We start from the raw sequence: 25,632 nt of genomic DNA, 5'->3' as shown, positions 1-25,632 counted from the left end.
CAAAACGACTCGAGTTGAGTTGAGGTTGAGCCTGGCCATTTGCATTTTACATACATAGAAATATCTACCAAGTTAAAATCAGCCAACAGCTGCAAAAAATTGGCAGCAAAAGAAGTAAAAAACTACAAAAAAAAACTTGCTCATATGCAATTTTTATTTGTCAGTTATACATATGTATTGCACATACATAGATACACATATATATATATGGATATTTATGAGGCTAGTCAATTTGGTTTATTGTGTGTAGCTGGTGAGTAGGAACAATTACGCAATCTTCAGGTCTCAACGTCATAAAATTTCAAATCAAACGAAACGGAAAACAAAACTCAACAATTTAACAGGCAACATTTCATTTTTTCACATTACCCCTCCCATCTCCCGACTACACCCTCAACTTGACTTTAAATACCCTTGCCAAAAAGTCAGCTCCTAAAATGATACAATGAGTAATTTCCTTAATTTAAAAGCTATTTATGGCTATAATAATTTTTTTGGGTACCGAACAAATTGGTCTATTAAAACAGTTATTAAACTATTTTGTTACAAAGTTTGATGGGTTAACGTAGACTTCATGGGTGGACCTATTGAAGACAATTGTCAAGTATCCTGTGGACCTCTGATTACATATTCGGAATGGTCTAGAATATTTGTTTACCTCAACACCGAAGTATTCCACTTGGGAATAATATTTATTTTCATTTATGAAAATTCAATCGAAACAAAATTAAAGTTTGTTTAGTTATAAATATAAAATTAGTCGCACTTTTAGAGAAAAAAAACACAATTATTATATGTTTGCAACCCTCACCACAATTAATCAATTAGTTTTTTTTTTTTGCTTTATGAACTTTGTTGTTTCTATACAAATAAATTACCATTATTTATTTAAAGCATAAAATATGAAGTGGTTAGATAATTAAATGTGCTTAAATTGGCATAAAAAATTACTGTTTTTTTCTATCAGTCAACAATTTTAATTAAGTTTTTGTAGTTGTTTTCAAGTTCTAAAACACTTTTTTGAATTTAAACGTGTCCAAAACCTAAAAAAATTTTACTTAAACATTTTAAAGTTATTTTTTTGCCTAAAAATTCAAAATGCATTAAGTAACACAATTTGCAGAATAAATTATTTGCCAGAACCTTGAATTAATATACCATATTTAAAAACTTAGAATTTTCTAATTTATTTAGACATAAAAATGCGGGTTTAAATTTTTATTAAATTATAATAGTTCAATAATTTTTATAAAAACCATTTCATAAAGATAAAAAAAAATGTAAACTGTTTAGCTAGTAAAAAATATTAATAAAGTTAATATAACTAACTAAACCAGCTAACTTACTAAAAGCTAATAAAACAAACATAATTTTTTCATATTCGCTTTTCTGTAAAGACTTTGAAAACATTTTTTAAAGATATCTAAATCTTTCGAAATCGTTAACCTAACGTTTTTGTATTTTTTGAAAACTTTTCCTTTCCAACAATATTATAGAAAACATTCATATAAAAAAACCTTGTCCTGTTTCGGATCTTTTAGAGATATAAAATTGCACATTTCTATTATAGACTTTTTTTGCTGGTATAAACCTTTTTAGGGTATTTGAAGTTCTGCTTGATTGAGGGAGCCTATTCCCCTTTTAAGTTTCCCAGTTTTGTTTGCTTAAAAGTATTGCCATTTGTGGGTTGTGTGTGTGTGAGTGTGTGTATATAAAAGATTTGCAATATTTATATTGCGTCGCATTTTTAAAATGAATTTTTGTTGTGTGACGTTGCCAAGTTGTCAAGTGTACCCGAGTTGTCTCCCTCTCTTTCTCTTTTACTCTTCCCTATGTGACTCTTTCTCGCTCTAGCACTCAGTCGGTCAGTTGGTTCAGAGCAAGAACAACAAGTGACTTTTTCACACTCACTTGACTGGGTTATAATACTATGAGTCAGCATTAGCAATCCATATCGATTAAAATTCGTTAACTTTGACAAACAATTTGTTGAGAATACATTTGTTGAACATTTTCAGTTTGATGCGATAAAAATTCAATAAGCAACAAATTGCCTGATGAATAACTTAAAACATTAAGTCACAATATCTTTATTAACTATAATTGATCAATTTTCAAATCAAAAAATAAACCAATATCGATTGTTGTCTTTTTGGATGACTTTTTCATGCTATTTCTTCTAGTTGTGGAAAAAGTTTTTGTAATTTGCATAATTTAATTTGGACTTGAAAACGAAAAGTTCAAGAAAATTATTTATAGAAAATTATTCCTGAGAGAAAACTAAATTTAATTAAAAATTTGTTGGGTTCATATATAATTGAAGTAGTTTTTTAATTTTTTAAATTTATTTTTAATTAATTTCTTACAAGTCTTTAAAAAAGAACCCTGAATTTTTTTTCTCATTTTCGGCCCTTTAAATTTGAATATTTTAAATTTTACAAAACCATTATAAACTTTATATTGCTTGAAATAAATTTAGTATAAATTTTTGTCATCTATCATCTAAGTTTTTTAAAGAAAGATATGTATATCCTTCTAAACAAATTGAGTAATTCGATCTCGACTTAATTGTTCATTATATGTATATAAAATATGCAAAAGTAAATAAAATGAAATTTATTACTGTAGAAAAACTTTAAAAATCAGAGCCCAATTTGAAAATAGAGAACAACATGTAATCTTACCTAAAAGAGAATTTGGTAATAAGTTTTCATTCCAAAATTATCTTGTTGTCTAATTTTCATGAATTCGATTCTTCCCAATTGTTTAAATTATAACTAGAGCACAACTCACAGCCCATCTAATATTACCTAAAAGAGAATTTCATAATAATAAGTTTTCATTTCAAGATTTTCTTGTTTTCTTGGACATCTAATTTTTCAGAAATTCGGTTCTTCCCATGGGCTAATTGTTTAAATAATAACGCTTTGCTTCATATGTGTATATATAAAAATATGAATATCTCAATATACATTTAGAATACATGTGAACGATTCTCAAGAATTTTTGCATCCAAATGGTTTAAAGTGATTCCCTCCACTGTCTAATGGGGTAACCTAAGGGGGCATTCCGAATTTTATTCCGTAAAAAAAAGCTAAAAATAAAAATGGAAAAAAAAATTGTGCTTAACTGAATCATTTAATTTCACTGTAGTATGTGCATATTTATTACTCATACGCCCCGTGTATATGTCTGCTTCAGTCTTTTGCTTCGTGTCTCTCTCTATCTCTGTCTCTATCCCATTTTGTGCTCAATTTCTACGGCTATGGCGCATTTGGTTATTGTGCGCTGAGCTCATCGCAATGAGTCGAGGCAAATGTTAATTGTTTTATAAACATTTGAGCCAACAATTAACGGATCAGCAGCAGCAGCAAAAGCAGCAGCAGCAACAACAACAACAATAACAGCGGCTTCCCCCAAATGAATTTAACACACATACACACACAGACATATGCAAAAAAAGTAGCAGCTAAAAACTGGTTAACAGCAAATGCAATAAACGTAACCAGTTTTCAGTGATGACGACGACAACAACCACGACTCTGACGACGACGACGACGACGACATTGCCAATTTCAATCTTCATGTGGCTGATGCCCATGTTTCCGCTTCTTTTCTTTTTTATTTGATTTCGTTTTTTGCTTTGCGGCAGGTGGTAAAAAACGTAGCTTTGCAAAATCCAATGAGAGAATAAGGCTAAAAGGAGCCACAACTTTCATGCATCGATTCGAACCAGTCCCGGGGGCCAAAAGGGGCCCAAACAGTTGGCCCGGGATGCGTAAGCAATTCAATCCACTCACACTCGTTGCTCGCGTATCCGCGCGAGCTTCTATCAACCTAACTACCTACCTGTTGCCCCTTTTTTCTTTATACATACATATGTATGTGTGTATGTATGTATATGTACAGTGACTTCTTTTTGCCGCGTTTGCTGACTGCTGCTTGCTGTTCGCCTGGTCTGTGCTTTAATTTGCATGCAAGTTTTTTTCGCCACTTTGACTTCAAACACGTTTTTCCATTTTATTGCCTACTTTAAGGCTGCTTCACTGCTACACTTGACGTCATTTTGGTTGAGAAAGTTTGCATTGAATAATGTGATTCATTCATTATAGCTTATACCTATTAAAATTTTAGTTAATCCTGTATTATAATTTTGAATATTCCAATTAATATGCAAATTTGGATTGAATATTGAGTTTCAAATATTATATAATTTAATATTCAATAGTTCAAACTAGAAAAGAGCATCAAGAGCAGGTTCAAGTCTGGTTTTTGAAGTGGTAATTCAGGTTTTAATTTAGGTGTAAACATTAAAATTATTATCAAAAATTAGTTAGATATTATAATCAATGTATGACCGTGGAATGTTAAAAATCTATACAAATGATTGTTAAGTTAATTATATAGTAACTCCCAGCATTGTTTTTATGGTAAAATTCTGGAATCTTTTCAGGATAATCGATAAAACCATTACTCTCAAAGGAAAAGCATTAAGAATAGCTTTTATGACTTGTTTTATTTACTTTTTTTTTAACGTTGAATTTGATTTTTTCAGTAATTTGTTGATTATTGTATTTAGATGATGACCCGTAATTATTGTCATGTAGGCTTTCGACGTTTTTTTCACAGGTGCTTTTGAACGAAAAGCGCCGCCCAAATTCTGGTCAATAGTTTAGCCCGGTCTTTCCAAAATATTTATTACTATACTTAGACATGTGTATTCTTTGAAGAAGTTGTAGATCTAGGAAATCTAAGGTAAACTGCATACCATAAATGTTAATTTTAGCCCCAGTATTTATTTTGGGGCTCATCGAAATTTCGGGTTTTTGTATGTAATTCTTAAGGTCTTTTTTTACGATACCAATTTAAACTATAGTACATTTTTCTTAATCTAAGTATGAAAGTAAATTGAATTTCCCGTCAAATGATACATGTTTTTTAAAAATTCGACAAAAAGTAGATCGATTTCATACTCTCAATTACTTATCTCTGATAAAAGATAAATAAAAAATGTAAAAAACTGATAAAGTGATAAACTAATAAATATCTAATTGTTTATAAATTGTAATTTACAAGCCCACTTAATTCTAATTAAGGCTTTTAAGAGACTTTAGTTACTTATTCATATTTTGGAGTCAATTGACTTTATCAATCACGAACTCTAGATTCCGATTTATTAATTGGCTTGAATATTAACACGCGATTACACAATAGACTTTAATTTATCTCAATTCTATGAGGGAATTTGAATAAATAAAGACATCTGGATATTTTACAATTTATTGATAATTTTGAATTTGAGTTTGAACTATAATAACTTGTGTCTGCATAGTTTAATGAATTAATAGTTATTAATAGTTTTAAGAGGTAAAATATTGTATTTTGATATAATGACCCCTGACTAAGTTCCGTTGAAATTGAATTCGATTTAGAAATGATTTTTTCTTACATTTAATTATTCTATTAATACATTTCAGTTGTGAAAGTAATGGAATACAATTATAAAACCCTTTTTATCTTTAAACGGAGAAATAATTTAAGGTCTTGTCGATTAAGGTCATTAACTTAAGGACTACAATAAGAGTAAAGTTTATGCCGGTTCTAACTTTACTTAAGGAACAGACAATATTTTATAACCGATATTAGTTATCACCGATTGATCTTCTATATCAGTTTCTATGAAAATCAATCAAAGTGTCCTACGGTATAAAGAATCCCCATTTACTGTATTATCATGATTGTGAATGAAATGTTTAAAAATTAATTTCAATAAATTCGAAATTCGCCATGTCCAAACATTCAACATTTGTTGATGCCATTTTTAAATCTGTTTGGACTAACCCAAGTTCTATATATATAAATATGTTGTATTTATTATTATTTGAGGTGCTTTGACACTGACATTTCTCTTGGTGACGTTGAGAAAGAATTTTCAGTTTTCACCAAAAATCTGGCCAATTTTATCCATGAGCAAAACAAAAACAAAAATATGTCTAAAAAATATTTTTTCGACAACCAAAAATTGTTTACAGGCCAAGCAAATTGTTCTTATTCTATTTTTTTTCTTTACTTTTTGCATAGCTGCGTATATAAATATATATGCCACTTATAAATTAGAAATAAACGTGAAAAAAAGAGAGAGCCACCGAGAGAATGAGAGAGAGGTAGAGAAATTTAAAAATAAAACGAGGCGAAATTCCCCAACAAGAAGCAAAATAAAACAAGAAAATACAACAGAATGAAGCTGATTCTCTGCCCCACACAAATCTCAGAGATACTTTTTGGAATGGGCGGGAATGACGCACTTGCCCTAGTAGACTTGATAAGAAGATGTGGCAATCATCATAATAATATTATTAAGTAGCATTTATTGTATATTCCATTCCATTCTAGTTCTTATCATTGATTAATGTTGTAAAGTTGCTGTTGCACTTTGAACGCACTTAACGCGGGGCCAAAAGGCGGATATGCTAACTAATAAGTTCTTTGATTAAGCAAGTTTAAGCAATCTTTAGAAAATACTAACCAGTAAGCGAACTTTTCTTTTAATTAATAGGGTTTTCCTTAGTATTTATCGATTCCACAAAATAGATTCGGGAAACCAGACTAAAGACAACCAACTATATTTTCAAAATTTCGAATATAATATATGTAAATACATATACATATATATAGCTTTTAAAATATTCATACATTTTCATAATGCAGATCGTTCTAATATTTCTCATTGCATTATATTTTTAAACAATATTTCTACATATTTCAAGAATTTTCAAAATACTTTCTTCTTAGTTTGCAAATTTACAATATTTACAATATTTTTTCCCTCACTTTTCAAGTTCAACGAACACCATAAAAATAAAAATTCGACATAATTATTTACAATTTGCAATTATATTTATTGACCCTCTTTCTACATCTTAAGTGAACTCTCCTAAGTTTAAAGATAATTACAAGCTTAAAATTTTTCTAATTTGCTTTGAAATATTGATCTCGAAATTGAATGCAAAAATTTCCAGCATTTAAGTTAAGTCTTAACTAACTTAAAAACATTTGACGAATCATTTTTCAAATATCTTTTTTTTTGATTTGTTAACCAGTCACAACTAATTTTAATTTATATCATATGTATAGACATTTTAAACTACTCGAATATCAACAAAATTAAGAAGATCCATTAATAAAATCATTAATGAGGTCAAGGTACAACATCAGAATATCAAAGAAATAAACAAAGATAAGCATTATCTATTATAATTATCATCTTTAACACACTTTGATTATGAAAATATAGGAAAGTATATGAAAACTACAGAATGTCAAATTCGCTAATTCTTTTGTCATCAAAACTAAGAATTATCACTTAAGAAATCAATTTTGTGAATGAATTAATCTAAAAGAAACATGAAATAAAAACTTTCCATAACTAATTAAAACTAATTTCTTTTTTGTTTATTCTTACTCTCGTTTCAGAATCCACAGTAAATTCACGCAAAAATGCTTTGGATTCGGCGCGTGAGAAATTAAAAGGTAAGTCACGAATTCGCTAGAGAATTTAAGCAAAAATCAAAACACTTCCGAAATATATACAAAAAAGAAAATAAATAAACGCAAAAAAATATAAAATGAAATTTGATTAAAGTGTCTGCAAAATCAGCGAAAGAAAATAAACCACAAAAGGGCATTTCGATGATATTTGAACATTTTGTTTTGTTTGAATATAAAACCATTAACACAAATCGATGGAAAAATATCGTTTTCTTGTCAACAACAATTGATGATCGTAGTTAATTATCTAAAAAGTTAACCAGGGATAACCAGTAAAGGAATTACTTTGTTTTATCAGTCGCAGATCTTCCTCGCCACTGGAATGAAAAATTTGATATTTTGTGGACAATTGTTCATGGTTATTAAAACTTTATTAGTTTCATAGGTTTATGGCGGGATTTCGGATTTTTATTTCTTCTTTTGCTCTTATAATCAAAGATTTTGTAGTTTGTAATATTCCAACAATTTTCATAAATCAACTAAAATCCTTCTTCTTGAAAAGATATTTTTAATCTCTTATTCAAAATATATTCTACTCAAGTAATATTAAGCAATTGAGTAGAATATATTTTGAATAAATATAAATATAAATATAGAAAGATAATAAGAAAATGTTTGGGATATAAGTAATATTAAGCAATTATATCCCAAACATTTTCTTATTATCTTTGTTTGAAGCATTTTCAAATCCTTACTTATCTTAGAGGCAAATATATCGATATCTTATTTTTATAATTTTATTGAAGCATTATCAAATCGTTTCTGATCTTAAAAAGTTCTTCAAATACTCTTTTGAAATATTTATTATTCTTAAGATATTCCATTCTCTTATCTTTAATGTGTTTATCCTTTCTGATCTAAAAGCCAAATATATAAATAACATCTTCTTTTGATAGTCCCCATTTTTAGCATTTTACAATCCTTTCTGATCTAAAAGCCAAATATATCCATAACATTTTCATTCTCAATAGTCCCCGATCTTTAAAGTGAAGTAATGTGAGTCATATCGACAAAAACTAGGGAAAAACTTGATTTCTTATCGATAATGGAAACTATCTAATGCAAAGAAAGTCATAGTCGTATATCTTCTACCAAATTGACCTTCACTTGTACTACGAAAAATTGATATTTCTCCAAGTATGTACATATGTATATGAAAGTCATATACCATTTCTATATACATTTGTATACTGTCAATGTTCTGTTGAAGCAATATATGTACACTTATATATTGATAAAGTGCGTGCTCTATATACATATAAGCATTAAATAGAATCGTTCAGCGTTTCTACAATAATTTTTTGTTGATAAAGCCAAATGGCGTGATTCATGACAGAGTACACACACACACACATACACTCACACACCCATTTAATTATAAATAAATAAATAAATAGCAACAAAACCGTATCATTAAAAGATTATAGTCGATTATTTTTTTTTGCCATAGTTATGGCTGACTTTTTTTTCTCTGCTTTTTTCCATCATCATCATTTTCACTTTCATATCAAGCAATGATAAGCTTTTACGTGACGTAGATATAAAATGATATACACTAGGTATATATGTGTGTGTGTATGTATACCATTTAGGTATCTTTGTCTCATTGTTGGGATTATGATTCTCTCACTAATTGCCAATTCTAGGGAAACCATTTTCTTGGGCACCCCTTTTGCCCTATCCCCTCCTACCTGAGTTCATCCCTGGCGCTAGGATGAGCAACCAACCAAAAAAGGTGGCAAGTCAAGTGTCTAAGCTGACCTGTTCTCAATTGATGATTTTATGGGTTTTACCCGGGAAAATACCAGAAATCTGGTAATTCTTAACATTCTAAATGACTGCAAAAATGCCAAATTGTCTACATAGTGAAACGCACAGGTAAATGGCCAAAAACAACAAGAACAAAATTAAGCAAATCCCATTGACGCAAGTCATTAAGCTGTCTCGTTGATGTCTAAGGTGTTTTTGGGTTTTTATTTTGGATTTTAGTTTTAGAGGGAGAACATCTGCTGCTGCTGCTGCTGCAGCTAAAAATCTACTTTAAATCCGTCTAAAGTAAATTGCAATCGCAGATAGCCAGATCATAGATGAACGGATGGATAGATAAATGTTTTGTTTTTGGTATATGTATGTATTCGGCGACAATCAGATTTCACATTCATCGAATATTTTTTGTTGGCGTCGTCGCTCTGGTCTCTCAGATCGGAGACTCTTGTCGTTGGTCTCTGCTTAATTTAAAACGTTTTCATATTACAAAAAACTACGTACATACAACAAAAAGTCGACAAGAAGTGGCAAAGAATGTGTAGAAAAGTATCTGCGTGTCTGCCTTTAGCTCTCTATAAACATTCCCTCTCTATCACTCACACTACATCTCTCACTGTCTCTCTCTCTCTATCTATCTCACTGTCTCATTTGGTCTCTGTTTCTGTCTGTGTGCATAGTCGCCAAACTGGCGATTCTCAATCAGCCAGAGCAACAGCAGCGCCATGGCAAGACGTCGTCGTCGTCGACAACGGCCAAAGCGTTATTTACACAAAAAAAAATAAATAAAATACAAACAGAGAAACAGAAATTGTAGTTCTCCCATCGATTAGGAAATGAATTTTCAATACCCTAACGTTTTAAAATTGATTCAGAACTTTGAATGGCGCTCATACTTCATTTTGGGCAGGTCATATGAAATCTTTATGTTCTTGGATAATCTGAAATGTTTTTAGAAACGCAAAACTATTCCTACAGAGATTTTAAAACTTTGTATAAATATAATAAATATGTAGTATAGTATAGTATTAAAAAGTTTTTATCTATCTTATAATCAAAGAACCTTGGATAAACCACTTCTATGTAGACAAAAAGTTCTTAATATGATCTTAAAAACATCTTAGTGTCCGGTAAAATGATCTTTTCCAGTATAATAAAAATTCATAGAAGTATTCTTACTAAAAATTTCAATTAGTTTTAGATCCAATAAGTTCTTTCGATTAAAGGCGAACCTATAAATATAAGCTGAGGGAAATTCGCTCCTTAAATTATGCAACAGGTATTCGAAAAATAAACTTTTTGAGAACCGAAATGATTACCAGCTGGAACTCTATTATATTGTGAGTTTATAACCTTCTTCTGATCTAAGCCCAAGCATGATCACCTTTTCAATTAGATTTTACTCATACTAGATTTTGTTTAATACTGAAAACTATAATTTTGGAAAATTAAGATCTTTAAAGATCTATAAAAAAAAGTGTTTTATTTCTTAGTTCATAATAAGTCTACTAACAAGTTTATTCTAGTTTTTGCTTCATAATGTAAAAAAAAAAAAAATAATAAAAACAAAATTCATTTTTATGTCATAACATATTGTAGACGAAATTCTGATTAAGATTTACTTTTAAAACTCGAATCAAGATTATTAAATTCGTTTTTTAGCATGAGATGCATAAGATGCACCTTTTTGACCTGGTGCAATTTGTTTTAGTACAGAAAGAGGACTATTTATATACAGATATAGTACTTATGTAATTATGCACTATACTTAAACACTTTAAATAGGGTTTTTAAAAAACTAACTCGTAAAGACTTTGATTATGACAATTTTTTTGTTTAAGTCAAATTCCAATATGTTTTAGTTAGAAATCGTAAACCCGACTCTAATTGTCTTAACTTTTCCACAAAAGACTTTATTCTTGATGTGTTTATACACAGTTTGAAGCAAATTCATCTGAGTTTTCTCCATGTATAACTCTAAGATTTGAAACTATACAACTGAAGTTTAGTTTCAGTAGAATAAATTTTGAAATCTCAATTCGAAAACTTTGCTTGACCTTGTTAAAAAAGTATTTCTTAAAACCTATTTCATGCTGGAATTGAGAAAATTATTTCGAAAACCTTTAGATCAACATTTACTCTAAATATAAACCTTTTTTAGAGCATTTAATATTGATGTTTTTATACCTTTTGTGTTAAATAGAGTATTAAACGTATAACAACAACATGGCACACATGAACTCATGCGCTATAGATACAGATAGAATTGGTACTTTGTGTTTTCTTTTTTTTTTAGTTGCTGTTGATTTTTTTTTCTTTTTTGTAGAATTATAATCGAATGATAGACACACCATAGAGAAGAGAGAGAGAGAGAAAACGAGAAGGAAAGAGATGATGATGCCCAAGCAAATATAACTAGACAAATAGACAGCCAGACAGACAGACAGAAACGAATGGGCCACATGGAAAATACTCTTACACATAGGCAAACACACACAAACACACACGTGTTAGTTTTCAATATAAACAACGAAAAGAAATATTGTCAAAAATTTATAGAGAAAGATATACATATGTATGTACATATGTATGTATGTATATACATATATGAAGATAGATAGATAGATGGATGGATGAATTCGTCATTTAGATTCGTCATTCTCCGCCGCCCCCCACAGTGAGCTGTGCAAATATTAACGGAAATTGACACTAAACTGTTTTTTTTCCTTTTTTTTGTAGACAAACTGTTGCGTGTGTAAAGGGCCTTAAAGTAGGCTATAGTTAATCGTCATAGAGAGACTAAATTGTTATCAGGAAGAAGAAAGAAGAAAAAATTGCAAAACTCATCATCATCATCGTCATTATTATCAGTATTATCATCATGATGATGATGATGATGACGTTCTCTGCCTTTTCGCCATGATACATTCAATTAGTTTTGATTGTCGCATGGCTTTTTGTGTTGCGTCTCTCACACGTTCGCTCGACCATTCGGCCGTTGATTCGTAAGTACGTACGTCCATATGAACGTAGTCTTCCACATCGATTGAGGCTCAATTAAATGTGTAGAGCGGGGCGGAGGAGAAAAGAGTTCCCTCCCCCACCCACCTACAGCCCCTGCCCCTGCCCCACGGCCTAACTAAGCTAAAGCAAGTCAAGTGAATGGTCAAACCTGTTGCCCCCTGCCCTGCCCTGCCCTCTCTCTTTTGGATGGCATGCCTGCAACATGAATCGTGGGCATAATAACAAAAGTTCGATGGAGCCCGAAACAACAGCAACAACAACAACGTCGCCAACATAGCTGTACGGCCCAGACATGATCGTCGGGACTTGTTGTTGTTGTTGTTCTGTCTGTTTGTTGGGGAGCTCTCTGGAGCCATTGGTTGCCGCCACTTTGGCGGCTCTGAGGCGATCATCATAGCTTCTGGTTGCAATGCCTCAACAGTGTGTGTGTGTGTGTGTGTGTGTGTGTCTGTTGTTTCTGTTGTTGTCTTTTTTGTAGCAGCAGCGCTTAATGGTTTCATTTGGCGGCTCCTTCTCTCCCCCCCTATACCCCGCTCCCACACTCTGTATCATCCATCCCTCTCACACAATGCGTGAATGAGTAAGTGTAAGACTCATATGTGTGTGAGTTTATTTTTAAATCAATCGATTCGAGAAACGACGTTTTATTGCTGTAATCAATCGTTCAGCGCCGTATAGAAGAGACGTCGTCGTCGACGTCGTCTGTACGTTTAATTGTCAGCCTACAACCGGTATTACACATTCATATACATATGTATGCACATACATAAATACATATATACATATACTTACATACATATATAAATTGTATGTATATAGAGCCGCAGCAAACACACGAGTTTTTGAGTGAGGCACATGCATGTTGTACATAGATGTATCTTAGCGCTACTCAACGTTGCCGCTCGTCATCGCAGTTTTTTTTTTTTTTTTCTTTTCTTTTATTGTGTTTATTGATTAGATTGTTTACCTTTTCTGTGATATCATCACACACCACAATGCTTTAGCTATCGGAACGTTATCGTACGTCAACTGTCTAAATATATGAAAATAAACTATTGCAATCCAAACACACAAGGTCGTAGCCCGTTAAAAGAGAAATGCCTTTCGGTTTTCGTTTTTTTGTTGTTTATTTTCTGAATAAGGACCCCTTTTTGTAGATTACATGTCGATATGCTTCCGTTGCACTGGAAATTTATTGATAAAAAAAGGTTAATTAAACCTTAGTATAATAAGTATTTTATAGAATATTAGTTGCTGTTTCATATTGATGACCTAATTCAATCGTTTTAGTTTAGTAAGTGATTATCGCTAGTCGTTTGCGGTCCCACATCCTTCGCCTCTAATTGTGTCAATTGGCATTTCAAAGGATCTCAATGAAGATCAGCCATTGACGCCAAAAAAAGTGTCTTTTTTAACACTAATTGGATCTACATTTCCAATGAGGCTTATCGACGAGAGACAAAGTCCTCTATGGTTAAGTTAATATATTCATCACCACCTAATTTCATGCCTCAATTTTGCAATAAACTTTTTGTTTTCCAAACAGCTGATGGGGGAGGAAGAGTATATTAGTCTGATTTGTTGTTGTTGCCAAGCGCTGCCGATAATATGTTATCGTAGATCGATTTTTAATGATCCTCTAAATAGAGGGGCAAAGTGATTTATGAGAAGCAATAAAAGTCACTTTCTGTTAACAGACAACAACTACATGCGTGTGTATCTACGTACTTACAAACATACAAAGTGTGATAAAGTATGATAAAAAATTGCTTTAAAATGTTTTAGATAAAATTTTAAAGACAAATTTTTTTATCAAAAATATTAAAGTCTTGATTTTTGTGTGTTGTTAGTGACTGTTAGCTTACTTATCTTATTAGATTGCTCTTACTGCAGTTCCCTTGGACTGTAATTCTAAGGATAATATTTACTCATCGACTATCAGTACTCAAAAGTACTCACACTTCGATTATAATAGTCAAATGTGTAGGTGATTGATCCACATAACAAATTATGACAAATTTCGAGTGCTAATAATACTAACACTTTTTTTGATAAACATAAGACACGCAAATTTTTTTAAAAATTACAAGATTTTTCTGTAAATATTATGAAGTTTATTAAAAAAAAAAATATTTCTTGATTTCACAAAAACTATTAGCCCATATCCATTGCTTTTTGGGATCACAATTTAATATTACATGTATTATTGACCAAATCGATTTCTATATTTTATACTTAACGAAAATTGCCTTTGTCTGTCCCTTAGTTGTTAGGCATTCGCCTTATAAAGAAATATAGTAGAATTGAAAAATTTAAGAAATCTTTCTAGGTTAGGTATGATTAATTTTGAAATGAATTAAATTAAATAATATTTTTATAACGATACCGATTCGTGTTATAGTTAATTTTATGTTATTCGTTATAGTTAATTTTATATTGATCTAACAGTGAAAAAGATATCTTTAGAGCATAAATAAGTCAGTGCCAATATTTTTGCTTATTGGATGATTTTTTTTTAGCAATAGAAATGAAATTTTGCTGTTACACACATACGCACAGTTATTTCGTTTTCTTGATGAGTTGCGGGGGGGATTCCCTGCACACACGCACAGAAAAGCAAAATACTGAAAAATATTTCGCGGAACCAACAGATGATACGCAGAGAGGGAGAGCGAGATTAAATGAGATTGAATGCGTGAAAGAGAGAGAGAGAAATAATGCGGGAGAGCAAAGCAACAGTTTTTACAGTGGGAGCTCATTTCAATGTGGAGCCAGACGTTGTATGAACGATAGAGTGAGAGAGGGGTAGTGGAAGAGATGGCTGCGGAGACAGTTAAAGTAAAGCGTAAGCAACAAGCATAAGAACACAAACAAACAAATAAACATACACACACACATATACGCGCGCGCGCACATACATACATACAGACAGACAGACACATGGACGTCGGACAGCGACGACAAAGCGCAACAGCCGACAAGAACAAAAACACAACTACGCCTACGTCGACGTCAGCAGAGACACAAACGGCGACGACTTGGCGACGCCACAGCACTTGCCTTTAGCTGCTGTTGTTGTTGTTAATCATTCAATTTTCAGTAGCGGTTCAATTTTAGATGCGGGGGTTTTGATTACTTAAACAACGACGACATGTTCATAGGTAATAACTTATACTTTAAACCAACTTAAGTAGACTGTTTAAATTAAATTAAAATGCCATTTAAATGAAGTGAGTTTAAGAACGAATCATTTGTTAAAACAATTTATACGAAATATGAAGCGAATTTCTAAACATGTGAAGAACTAATACAATTTGGCATTAATAATTGTAATTTTAGTTTGTTAGTTTGTGTTAATACGTAGCAGTTGTTATTATTAAAATTATTTGTCTTATATTAAAGGATTAAAGGAGCAGATCTATTGTTCCAAAGAAATTATATAAAACTCACACACTTGATCAACATTGTCATTAAGAGTTGCTTAACTGTTTCATTCTCTACACATTGGATTAGGTATCTTCCCTATTTGAGATCAGCTTTCAACTTTATTGGGCCTGTCTATGGGTTAAACACCCCCGAGACCGACACTGTATTCGTAGTGCCCCGCCACATTGTGTGCCTCAGCAGCATTGAAAAAAAACCGCAGTCGAAGATCGTACGTCGTGGTGTTCAGTTGTTGGCCTGAGAGTAATTTCGGTTTCGGGTAGAAGAAGAATTAACAAGAAGAAGTGAAATAGAAGGAGGGAATAAAGCAAAACGTATATAAACAAAATACAAAAAGAAAATAAAAGGCAGAAAACGAAAACCTACGACGACGACAATAACAACAACAACAATAACGGGCAAAAGAATAAGAAACATATAAGTGATTGAATGTGTGTATGTGTCTGTGAACATGCGTGTGTGTTAGTGTGGGCGAAGAACGCACAACAAGTTTTGTATTAATCAAATTAGATCATAGTGTTTTCTGTATGTGTATGTGTCTCTTGCAACGACAAAACAACAACAAATTACTTAAATGAAATGTCACCAGTCCAAGGAATAATTCACACAAGGCAAGTATTTATTAGTAATAGTGTTTATGCCCCCAAATAGAAAATAATTCTTGGAAATTTAATGAAAATTCTAAATAAACAAAAAGTCAAAAGGGAAAGAAAGACCAAACGGGCCATCACTATTCCAACAACAATACTAGGAGGGGTAACCCCGCCAACAACAAAAAATAAAAACAACAAGATGAAACGTGAGCTAGTGCGGGAGGGTGAGTGAGTGTGTGTGTGTGTGTCAGTGAGAAAGTATTATGGACTTGAACTACTTGAATGTCGTTTTACCTGCGTTGAAAATTAAGCCGGCGCCAGGATACCTGCCGCAAAATAACGTCGACTTCGACGTCATTGACATTGCAACAACAACAATATAAATGTGTATGTGTGTGTGTGTTTGCATGTGTGAAGTATAAGAAAAAGAACATAATGCCAGCCTAGTGGAAAAAAGGTGGAAATCCACTTAAGATTGAGGCACACACAAGAATAAAACGCCACAGGGGTTTTCTACGTACAGCTTAGGGACGGGATCTCCTCAGAGCCCAGAGTGTTCTCTCTTTTTTCTTCTTCTTCATGTTCTTCCTCTATATCTTTCAAGTGGAAACAATTAGGCATGCAACAGTTATTGTATTGCTCTCTCTCTCTCTCTCTCTGTCTCTCTGTCTCTCCTCTTTCCATCTCTCGTGTGCGTGTCTGTGTGTCGGTATGTGTTACGTGTGTGAGTGAGGAATGCCCTGGCCTGAAAAAAAATGACGACACATGTTTTTATCGTTGTCGTTGTTGTTGTTGTTTAGGCAACCCCTGTGTGTGAGAGAGCAGCCAAGCCGAGAGCCATACATGACCTTGACAACAACAACAAGAGCAGCAGCCGCAGCAGCAGCAACATTAGCGGCAAAGGCAGCTAACAAAAATTCTGTTATTTTTTGCGTGGGTTTCACTCTGCTTCTTCTTTTTCTTTCATTTTTTCCCCCATCATCATCATCATAAAAATCTTTGAAATTGATTTGCGCCGAAAAATCGTATATAAAAAAAAAACAACATCTATTATACAATACTGTTTACCTATACTCTTACCACAAAGAGTATATTGATTTTGCCATGTCCATACATACATCTACACCTCTTAGAAACACTTTGAAAATGTAAATGTCTTTTACTAACAAATAATTTCTAGTTATTAATGGGTTAAATATTAGAAACTTGTTTTTTTGGGGTAATTTACAACTTTAGGTGTTTCAGTATTTTTTACACAATTATCAAAATAAAAGTGCTGATAAAATAAATACTTTTAAGAATTTACATATGTAATAAATATTATGAATTAGATCCTTAATTGTAAAATAAACATTTTTTAACGTCTCTTCTGTAACTTCTTAAAGGAGGATGATCCAAATTAAGGTTATTTGGATTATGGAAATCAAAAAATTTTAAGTACTTTTGACAAAATAAATTATAAATAATTTTATATAAAACTAAAAATGGTTGGTAGATTCTTACAAAATTTAGAATATTGCTTCAAATTGTTCTAAATTCTATAAAAATTGTTGTTTTTCTTCAATATTTAAAGAATATTCTGCCTCAAAACGATTTCTAAGATATTTAGATCAACTACTTTGAAAAGACGGTATTGAAAACAGGATCAAAAGTTTAAAAATAGTTTTTTAACACTACTTCAATTAAATATTAACTTTAAACTTGATGAAAATACACTGAAATTGTAAGTTTTAAAAACAATTGATGTTATTAGTAGATTAAAGATTTATATTTGAGGACTTAAAGAGTTTTTTAGTTGGATACTGAAATCATATTCATACCTTCACCTTATTGTCCGATTTCCGAATAACAAAAATTTGAAAGGGTATCATAAGCATCGATGTAAAAACCTTATTGACTTGGCGTGGTGCTCTGATCTAACTCTAAACATAAAATATACCAGTTTGTTTTCTTTTTCATTTTGTTTTTTTTTTTTTTTGGCAGAGCTCTGCGTAAGCTATTTTTCTCTTCTTCTTTAATTTATCAAATATTATTTTTGGTATTTTTATTCTTGTTCTTGGTTTTTTTTTTGCGCTAATATGCAAAAATTCACATAGTCTACGCCAACGTATTTCCGTCCTTCAAATGCCAAGAAAACGACGAAGAAAAAAAAAGCAAAGACAAGCAAAACAGAAATAAATAATACTAAAAACTCAAAGCAAAAAAAAATATAAAAATTTTGTTGTCAGAATATTATTATTTTGCATTTTGTGCACGATTTGGTTATAGTCTTTTCATCTAATTATTTATAAACATTTAATTGGTCTATGTCAAGTCGAACAGAACAGCCACACACGGCATTTCGTGACATTAGACCAAAAAGCCGAAATGTTTATATTAAAAGCTAAAAGGCCAATAGGAATACCTAAATATCTTTCTATATACATACAAGTGCATATGTACATATATGTATATATTTATATATCTTTCTTTTTCATGTGTGTGTTTGTGTATATATCTATATAGGCGAAAAGAGATGTATACTAACTTGTGTCTACTAAGCTAAATAAAAACACTTGAATGTCATCTTACGTAGTTGAAGATTTAAAAATACATTTCGAGATCGATCGATGTGTAGAAAACAGAAAAAAAAGGCCAAAAACAACAAATTCTTTAACGAAAATAAATAACATAATCGAATGATCGAATTCGAAATGAATACGTATCGCGTCCTACAAATATGTTTCTATTATTAACACTATATATGTATGTATGTACGTATATATGTATTTTATTTCAAAATTTTTCTTACCATTAGTTGGTGCCGATTGTGTGTTTGTTGTAAATTTCCTTTAAAGAGGATATACAACTAAATATGAAATTAAGCAAAGAAAAATGTTGTGTTTATATTGAAAACCTTGGCACTGGGTCTGCTCTTTTAAGAATCTTTCTATATTTTCTTGACGTCAAACATTTCTGGGAATTTCCGTGGGTAGAAGATACACAAATTGATATAAATAAATACTTTCTATATAGTAGGAAAATTGAAAAAATATATGAAAAGTACTTAATAAGTGTTGGTATAGAAAACTAAACACGAAACATTTTGTGCTTACTCACTGTCAAAGATGCTAAATTCTAACAAATTGCTATTTATTAAGAACATGAACTCATGTTGAGAATACATATAATGAAATCATAGGAATAACTAGATTACGATTAAGATAATCTTCACATTTTATATATGCTTTTGTTTTCAGTTTTTTATTTTTTGTTTTTTTTGCTATCTGTCTGTGGGGTCGGTTCTCATTCATTCGCATTCCCATCATGTGACAAGTACGGGCTTTTTGTTTATATCTTATCTACTTATCCCTCGTACCTTGACCTTTTTACTTTTGCCAAAAGACCACGAAATTGTCAACCTATTGACTACCTATTTTCTATTAAACCGATATCATTTGATTAGCTTAGATCGAACGACAAAACGAAGAGGCGGCATTTTTGTCAAGTCACGGAAAAAACAAAAAAAAAAACGTTCTGAAAATAAATTCTTAATAATTTATCAGGCATTTAGCGGGAATTTCAATGTTTATGACGGTTACTCCTATGTATATTGGAAGAAACCCCTTTTCTGGTTCTGTCATGAATAAATAAATAATGAAAAATAATCTCCACTCAACTGCTAATGAAATATAATCTAAGCGAAATTGAGTTTCTGAGAGCTTTGAGCTCTCTGATTGGCTTATCAGCAGAAAAACTTTTTGCACCAAAATAAAACATAATTCCTTTGTCTACGCTTATCACATTTTATTTTCTATATATAAATATACAAATACATTAGTATGTACAAACGACTAGATTGTGATGAGAATTACATTAAAGAAGATTTTTTTAATGGATCAAAGATAATGTGCATGTCCTCAAACCTATAGAATCATTTAGAAGTCTAAAATCTGAACATTTATAGTCAAACTGGCTAAAAATTAAGTTTTATAGAGTGTGAAGAGCTTCTTTTGGTTATCTTTACTTTGAGTTAAGGTTTATTGGCTTAGGGTATCAAGTCTTTTACTTGATACTAACTCTACAGCACTCTTAATAAGTCTTTATATGACTTCCTATAACACTTCAATGAGTGTTTTCACTATGCTTATCATTCTATAGTTGCAATACATATATTTATATACATATACATTTTGTGATAGGAATTATATTAATGAAGTTGTTTTCATATGGTTGAGTTCCAAGTTTTATACTGAATGAACTGAATAATGCAAAGTTTAATGCTTTAAATGTTTTCAATATAATAAATTGTTTTAGATACATACATATATAGAGAATTTCTAGTCAGATACTGAAGTTTTATTGTGAATGAAGTGCTTAATGCTTTAAATATTTCCAATTTGATAAAATATAATTAAAATATTCAAAATTTTTAGCCTGTATCTATAGTTTGATCATTATTAAACTATATTGGTTCCTATTCTCCTTGAAATTTGTTAAATTGGCCAGTTTTCCGTTCAAAATTCTTTAAAAGTCGAACAAGAACCACGATTTAACCTTATTCACATTGAAACTTATTCCAAAATTAATCAGCCATCATAGTTTGACAATTTCTGAGTCAAAATTTTTGAATGTAGATTTTAATATTTTTACCTGAAAATTCCTTAAAAATCCAACTTTTTACCATCAGAACGTTAAAATTTAGTCTAGTTTTTAGGTAAGCATTTTTCTAAACTCGTGCTGATTATATTTTGTTTAAAAATCATTGAAAAATTAGAAGTTTGATGATCCCAGTGTTGAAATTTCTTAAAAATTAATCATATTTGGTTTCTCAGTTCTATGCAAAAACGAAATTCGGTGATGACAACATTTTACATCTGAAATCGCAAGCGATCGCGCCCAGTAGTTACAATCTCATGATATAGTGACCTGATCCGAAAATATTTAAACACTGTATGTACCTACATACATACATACATACATATGTATGTACATACATATCAATGTAATAAACAAGCAGCTTAAGTACTCACGTTCATTCAGCTGAGTGGTTAGGGTACGTCATAGCTACGTGTAGCTGCCAACACATCTCCATCGACATGCCCCTCCCCTCCTTCCCCGCCTCCCAAGCCCCACGCGTGGTCTGGGATCTGTGGTCTGGGGTCTGTTGCGGCTGCGGCTGCTTATCAAGCGCGCGCGCTCTAGAAAGCTCTCAGCTTGTTGTTGCCATTGTGTATTGGTGAAATATTATCGCCACGAATGTAGCAGTAGAAAACGATGAAGAAGAGCAAGAAGAGGAAGAAGCAAAAGCAGAGGTGCTAGCAGTATATGCAGTATATGGGTGAGGGAGGAGAAGATAAAGAAGGAGGAAAACAAGTAGCGTTGTCCAAAACCCAGGCCCCAACAATGCAAGCACACACACACACACATACATACATATACATACAAGCTCAACAAGCTAAACTCGTTTCGTTTCGTTGTCGTCGTGGTCGTCGTCGTTTCCAGCGCGAGCAAAATTATTAAAATTTGTAGCTTGATTCATGCATACAACGAAAAAAATAAATAAATAAAAACCACTGTATGTGTGTGTGTGTGTACGATATGGCGCGGGTTCCCTCGTTTCTTGTGAATTGACTCAATATAATATATACAAAAGGCTGTTGTCGGCGGCGGCGAAGCGGCAGAGGCAGCGACAGTGTTGTCAAGTTGTTTGGCTTAGTCATGTTGGGGCAAAAAAAAAAAGAAGAAAAATAACAACAACAATTCAACAGCTACGTAGTCGTCGTCGTCGTCGTCGCCACATGGCTGGTTGTTGCTCGTGCTCTACTCGTGTATTTGTGGGGCTAGGAAACGTTGCTGCCAGCGGCGGGGGCGGCGTCGGGAGGGGTGTTCGTATGTTTGTACATACATACATATTATGTGTGTGTGCATACGTAGCTGCAGATAGACAGCTGTGGCCAGGGACGGATCTGCAAAATTCAAAGTTGATGTCAAGTTCGTTCATTCTTTTACATTTTAATTCCACCTAAAAATACAATTAATATGTTCGTCGCTAATATACATATTTTGAAGATGACTGAAATTGTCAAGCTTACCTTTGCCAAAGAAAAGTATAAGACTCGAAATCACACCCCTAAGTCCGTCCCTGAGTGCAGCAACTCTAGCTCGTTTAGTTGGCAATGTTCTCGCTCGTTTTTCTTTCTCTGTCGTACACATACATACGATCATTTCTAGTATTTCTGCGTGTGTGTTTGTGTGCAGCAATTATTATTTTATTATCACTTTTTTCCGTTGCTACGTTTTGTGCTGTTGCTTCTACGTTTTAAATGTGTGTACGTATGTACATGCATACATACATATATTTCTCCTCAGTGGTGCTCCCCAGACCTTCCTTACTCAGCACAAAAATTCGCATATTGTATATTAAACAACAAGTCGAAACGTGTGTGTCTGTGCCTCTGTGTGAGTGTGTGTTTCTCTGTTGGATTGGTTGGGGGAGGTGGAGAAGGTAGATGAGATTTGTTTGTATTTGTATGGGTGCGCGTGTTTATGAGTAACTTTGTTTATAGAGCTATGCATAAATGTGCGCTTTGGGATTACGTAGGGATGGGCAATTAAATTGTGAGATTGATTTAAAATTCATTACAAATCGCTCAGAATACAATTCACTTCGTTCTCTTATGCTTATTTGCATAAACAATCTTGCAGCCTTTTGCTGCTAAATTATCTGTCACTCGCTAGTTCAAAGTCCAAAAGTTCATGAGAAACCACAGATTGTCATTTACGTCCCATCCCTAAGTCCAATCGACGTAATCAACAGTCTCGTCACCTGTTGTTGTTGTAGTTGTAGTTGCTGCTGCTTTTCTCGACCCTGTGCTTACTTTTTGATTGACAATTGCAACTGTATGTGCGAAAGAGAGAGAGTGGGAGAGGAAGTGAGGCCAATATTTTGCTCCTAGCATACCGAAACTCTCCCGCTCTCTCCTGCTACTTCTGGCTCTTCTTGTTTTTTTCTTTCACCCCTCCCCCACCCCTACAAACACACACATCATGGGCTTTTCAACATCACTCTCAATTATTTGATTGTATGTTGTGCTTTTTGTTTTTGCCTTGCTCGTTTTACCAGCAGAAGCAGCAGCAGCAGCGGCTTCTTCGTTTTCTTCCTCACCCCCAAACAATGCGAATACATGCTCACATACATTTGTATGTACGTATGTATGTATGTGTAGCTGTATGTGTACTGTGATTTTGTGTCTGGGTCTTTGAATGAATTTCGCATTTGTAGTTGTAGTAGTCGCCTGAAATGTTTCATACGCGCTGGTTGTTGTTCGTCCGATACACTCAATATAACAACAACAACAAAACACATTGGACGCATTGGGGCGCTACTTTAAATATTTTTTGGTTCTTTTTCATTTTTCGCGATTTATTTATTATTTGTTCAATTGGCCAATAATAATATTAATATCCGTGTCGTTTTTGTGGGTGTAATAATTATGCGGTATGTCTTTTTACCCTAACACACGGAGTCAATATACATGTGTGTGTGTGAGTGTTTGTGTCATTTCCGTGAATTTAGCGTGTGTTTTGGTGCCAAATGACAGCTGGTCGGTTGGTTTTTGTCGCTGTTTTACAATATAAAAACCTAACCATGGATGACGTCTCTCGGTCGTCTCGGACTTGGCTATGTGTCAGACAAATTGACTAGCTGACTATATGGCGCCGTCCTCTGTCGTCGTCGACGTTCGTTTCGTTTCGCCGCACCTTTGGGTGGGTGTACACGAATTGGAGATGCCAAATCGGCCATGCAAAAAAAGCAACAACAACAACAAAAATTGCTTGTGTGTGACGTAGTCATCGAGAAGCGTGTGTGTGCCGCTGAAATTGTAGTGCACTCTCGTCTCTCGATCGAAGCACAAAAATGAAACGCTATTGTTGCTTCTTGGCATTCGTGCTAATGATATTTATATGCGAGTTGGTTTTGTTTTCTATTTATTTACACATTGCACTTTGCTCTTGCTTGAAATGTGCATGCAAATTGCATTGCAATATTTATTTTCAAACACACACCTAAAAAAAAAGAAAAAATAAAACGCCTCGTTTAAGAACCGTGTATAGTGTGATGTTTATTTCTAAATCGCATACAAACATCAATTTTATTGGTGACACTGATTAAAGCTTATCTTTTTTAATGATGCAATTTGTGGGGGCAAAATGTTTCAAGTCATTTACGTAGAGAATTCGGTGCTTTTCGAAAAAAAACACTGTAAAAACGCGTGCAGGCTAAGCTCAAAGTACGTAAACTCTAACACCCAACAGCAAAAAAAAAAAAAAAAAGAAATAAACATCTCTTCGCACCGACTTAAGTATACCATGTTCAGCAACAAGTGAAACAATTTTAAGATCAACTTGATAAGCATATAACATTCTTTTCATTGGCTTTTTCACCCGCATTTACACTTTAGCACTTTGGTTCTTTTAGTGAAAAATGTTTATATGAATAACTTGGTTATTTGTGATCAGAATTTTATGAAATTTCAAAGTCCCAAAGAAATTGACAAGATGTTTTAGTGTCCTAAATTTGAAAACGATACTTCAAATTTTGCGGGGACTGTAGCTCCTATAGATACATATACATTTCAAGCTTTACATATGTTTACATCTGCAAAGACTAGGTTTGACATGTTCTGCTGTTATATATTCTTATGGGATTAACAACGCATTCTTCATCATCTTATAAACATTTTGTAGGCTTTAATATGCCATGTCATTCACTAGATGCATGGTATAAAAAGTTAGGTTGTGTTTATATAGTAAATATTTGCTTATGGTACATGCATATATAGATAGAGCGGGATAGGTAGAGAGAGAAACGTTGGGATATACATACCTATACATATACACATATGTATATAAGTATATATGACTGACATTGTTATATTTAACATGTGGTTCGAGCTGCAAATTCCATTTAATCGCCCCAAAACTACGCTTACTTTTTTATTTTACTTCGTAGTAAAGTGTGTGGTTGACGACGTTGTCGACGCCTTTGTAATTGACCTACTCAGTGAGAGATATGTTTGTGTGTATTTATGTAAATGCGCCTCTCACACAGCCTCGTTACGAATCAGTCTTATGTAATTAATATTTAATATGAGGCTTAAGCTAGGCTAATCTATCTAATACCGACCGACCAACGTGCCGTATTTGTTGTATGACACTTGAAAATTGCTTAATTGCTCTCCTCACAGTAAAAAAAAACAAAACGAATTGAAATAAT

General features: G+C 32.6%; 1 protein-coding gene across 1 annotated transcript in view; it reads left to right on the top strand.

Annotated features, from left to right (window-relative positions):
- The window catches only part of LOC6638176, a 55,080-nt gene that overhangs the window by 18,837 nt on the left and 10,611 nt on the right, over positions 1–25,632 (top strand). The window contains exon 2 of the mRNA XM_047009526.1: positions 7,474–7,530. Within this exon, the coding sequence (XP_046865482.1) occupies positions 7,474–7,530 (57 nt within the window). The remainder of the gene's footprint in view (positions 1–7,473; positions 7,531–25,632) is intronic.

The sequence above is a fragment of the Drosophila willistoni genome (genome assembly GCF_018902025.1).
Source record: "Drosophila willistoni isolate 14030-0811.24 chromosome 2L unlocalized genomic scaffold, UCI_dwil_1.1 Seg139, whole genome shotgun sequence".
NCBI lineage: Eukaryota > Metazoa > Arthropoda > Insecta > Diptera > Drosophilidae > Drosophila > Drosophila willistoni.
This window is presented reverse-complemented; position numbering and strand designations above follow the sequence as displayed.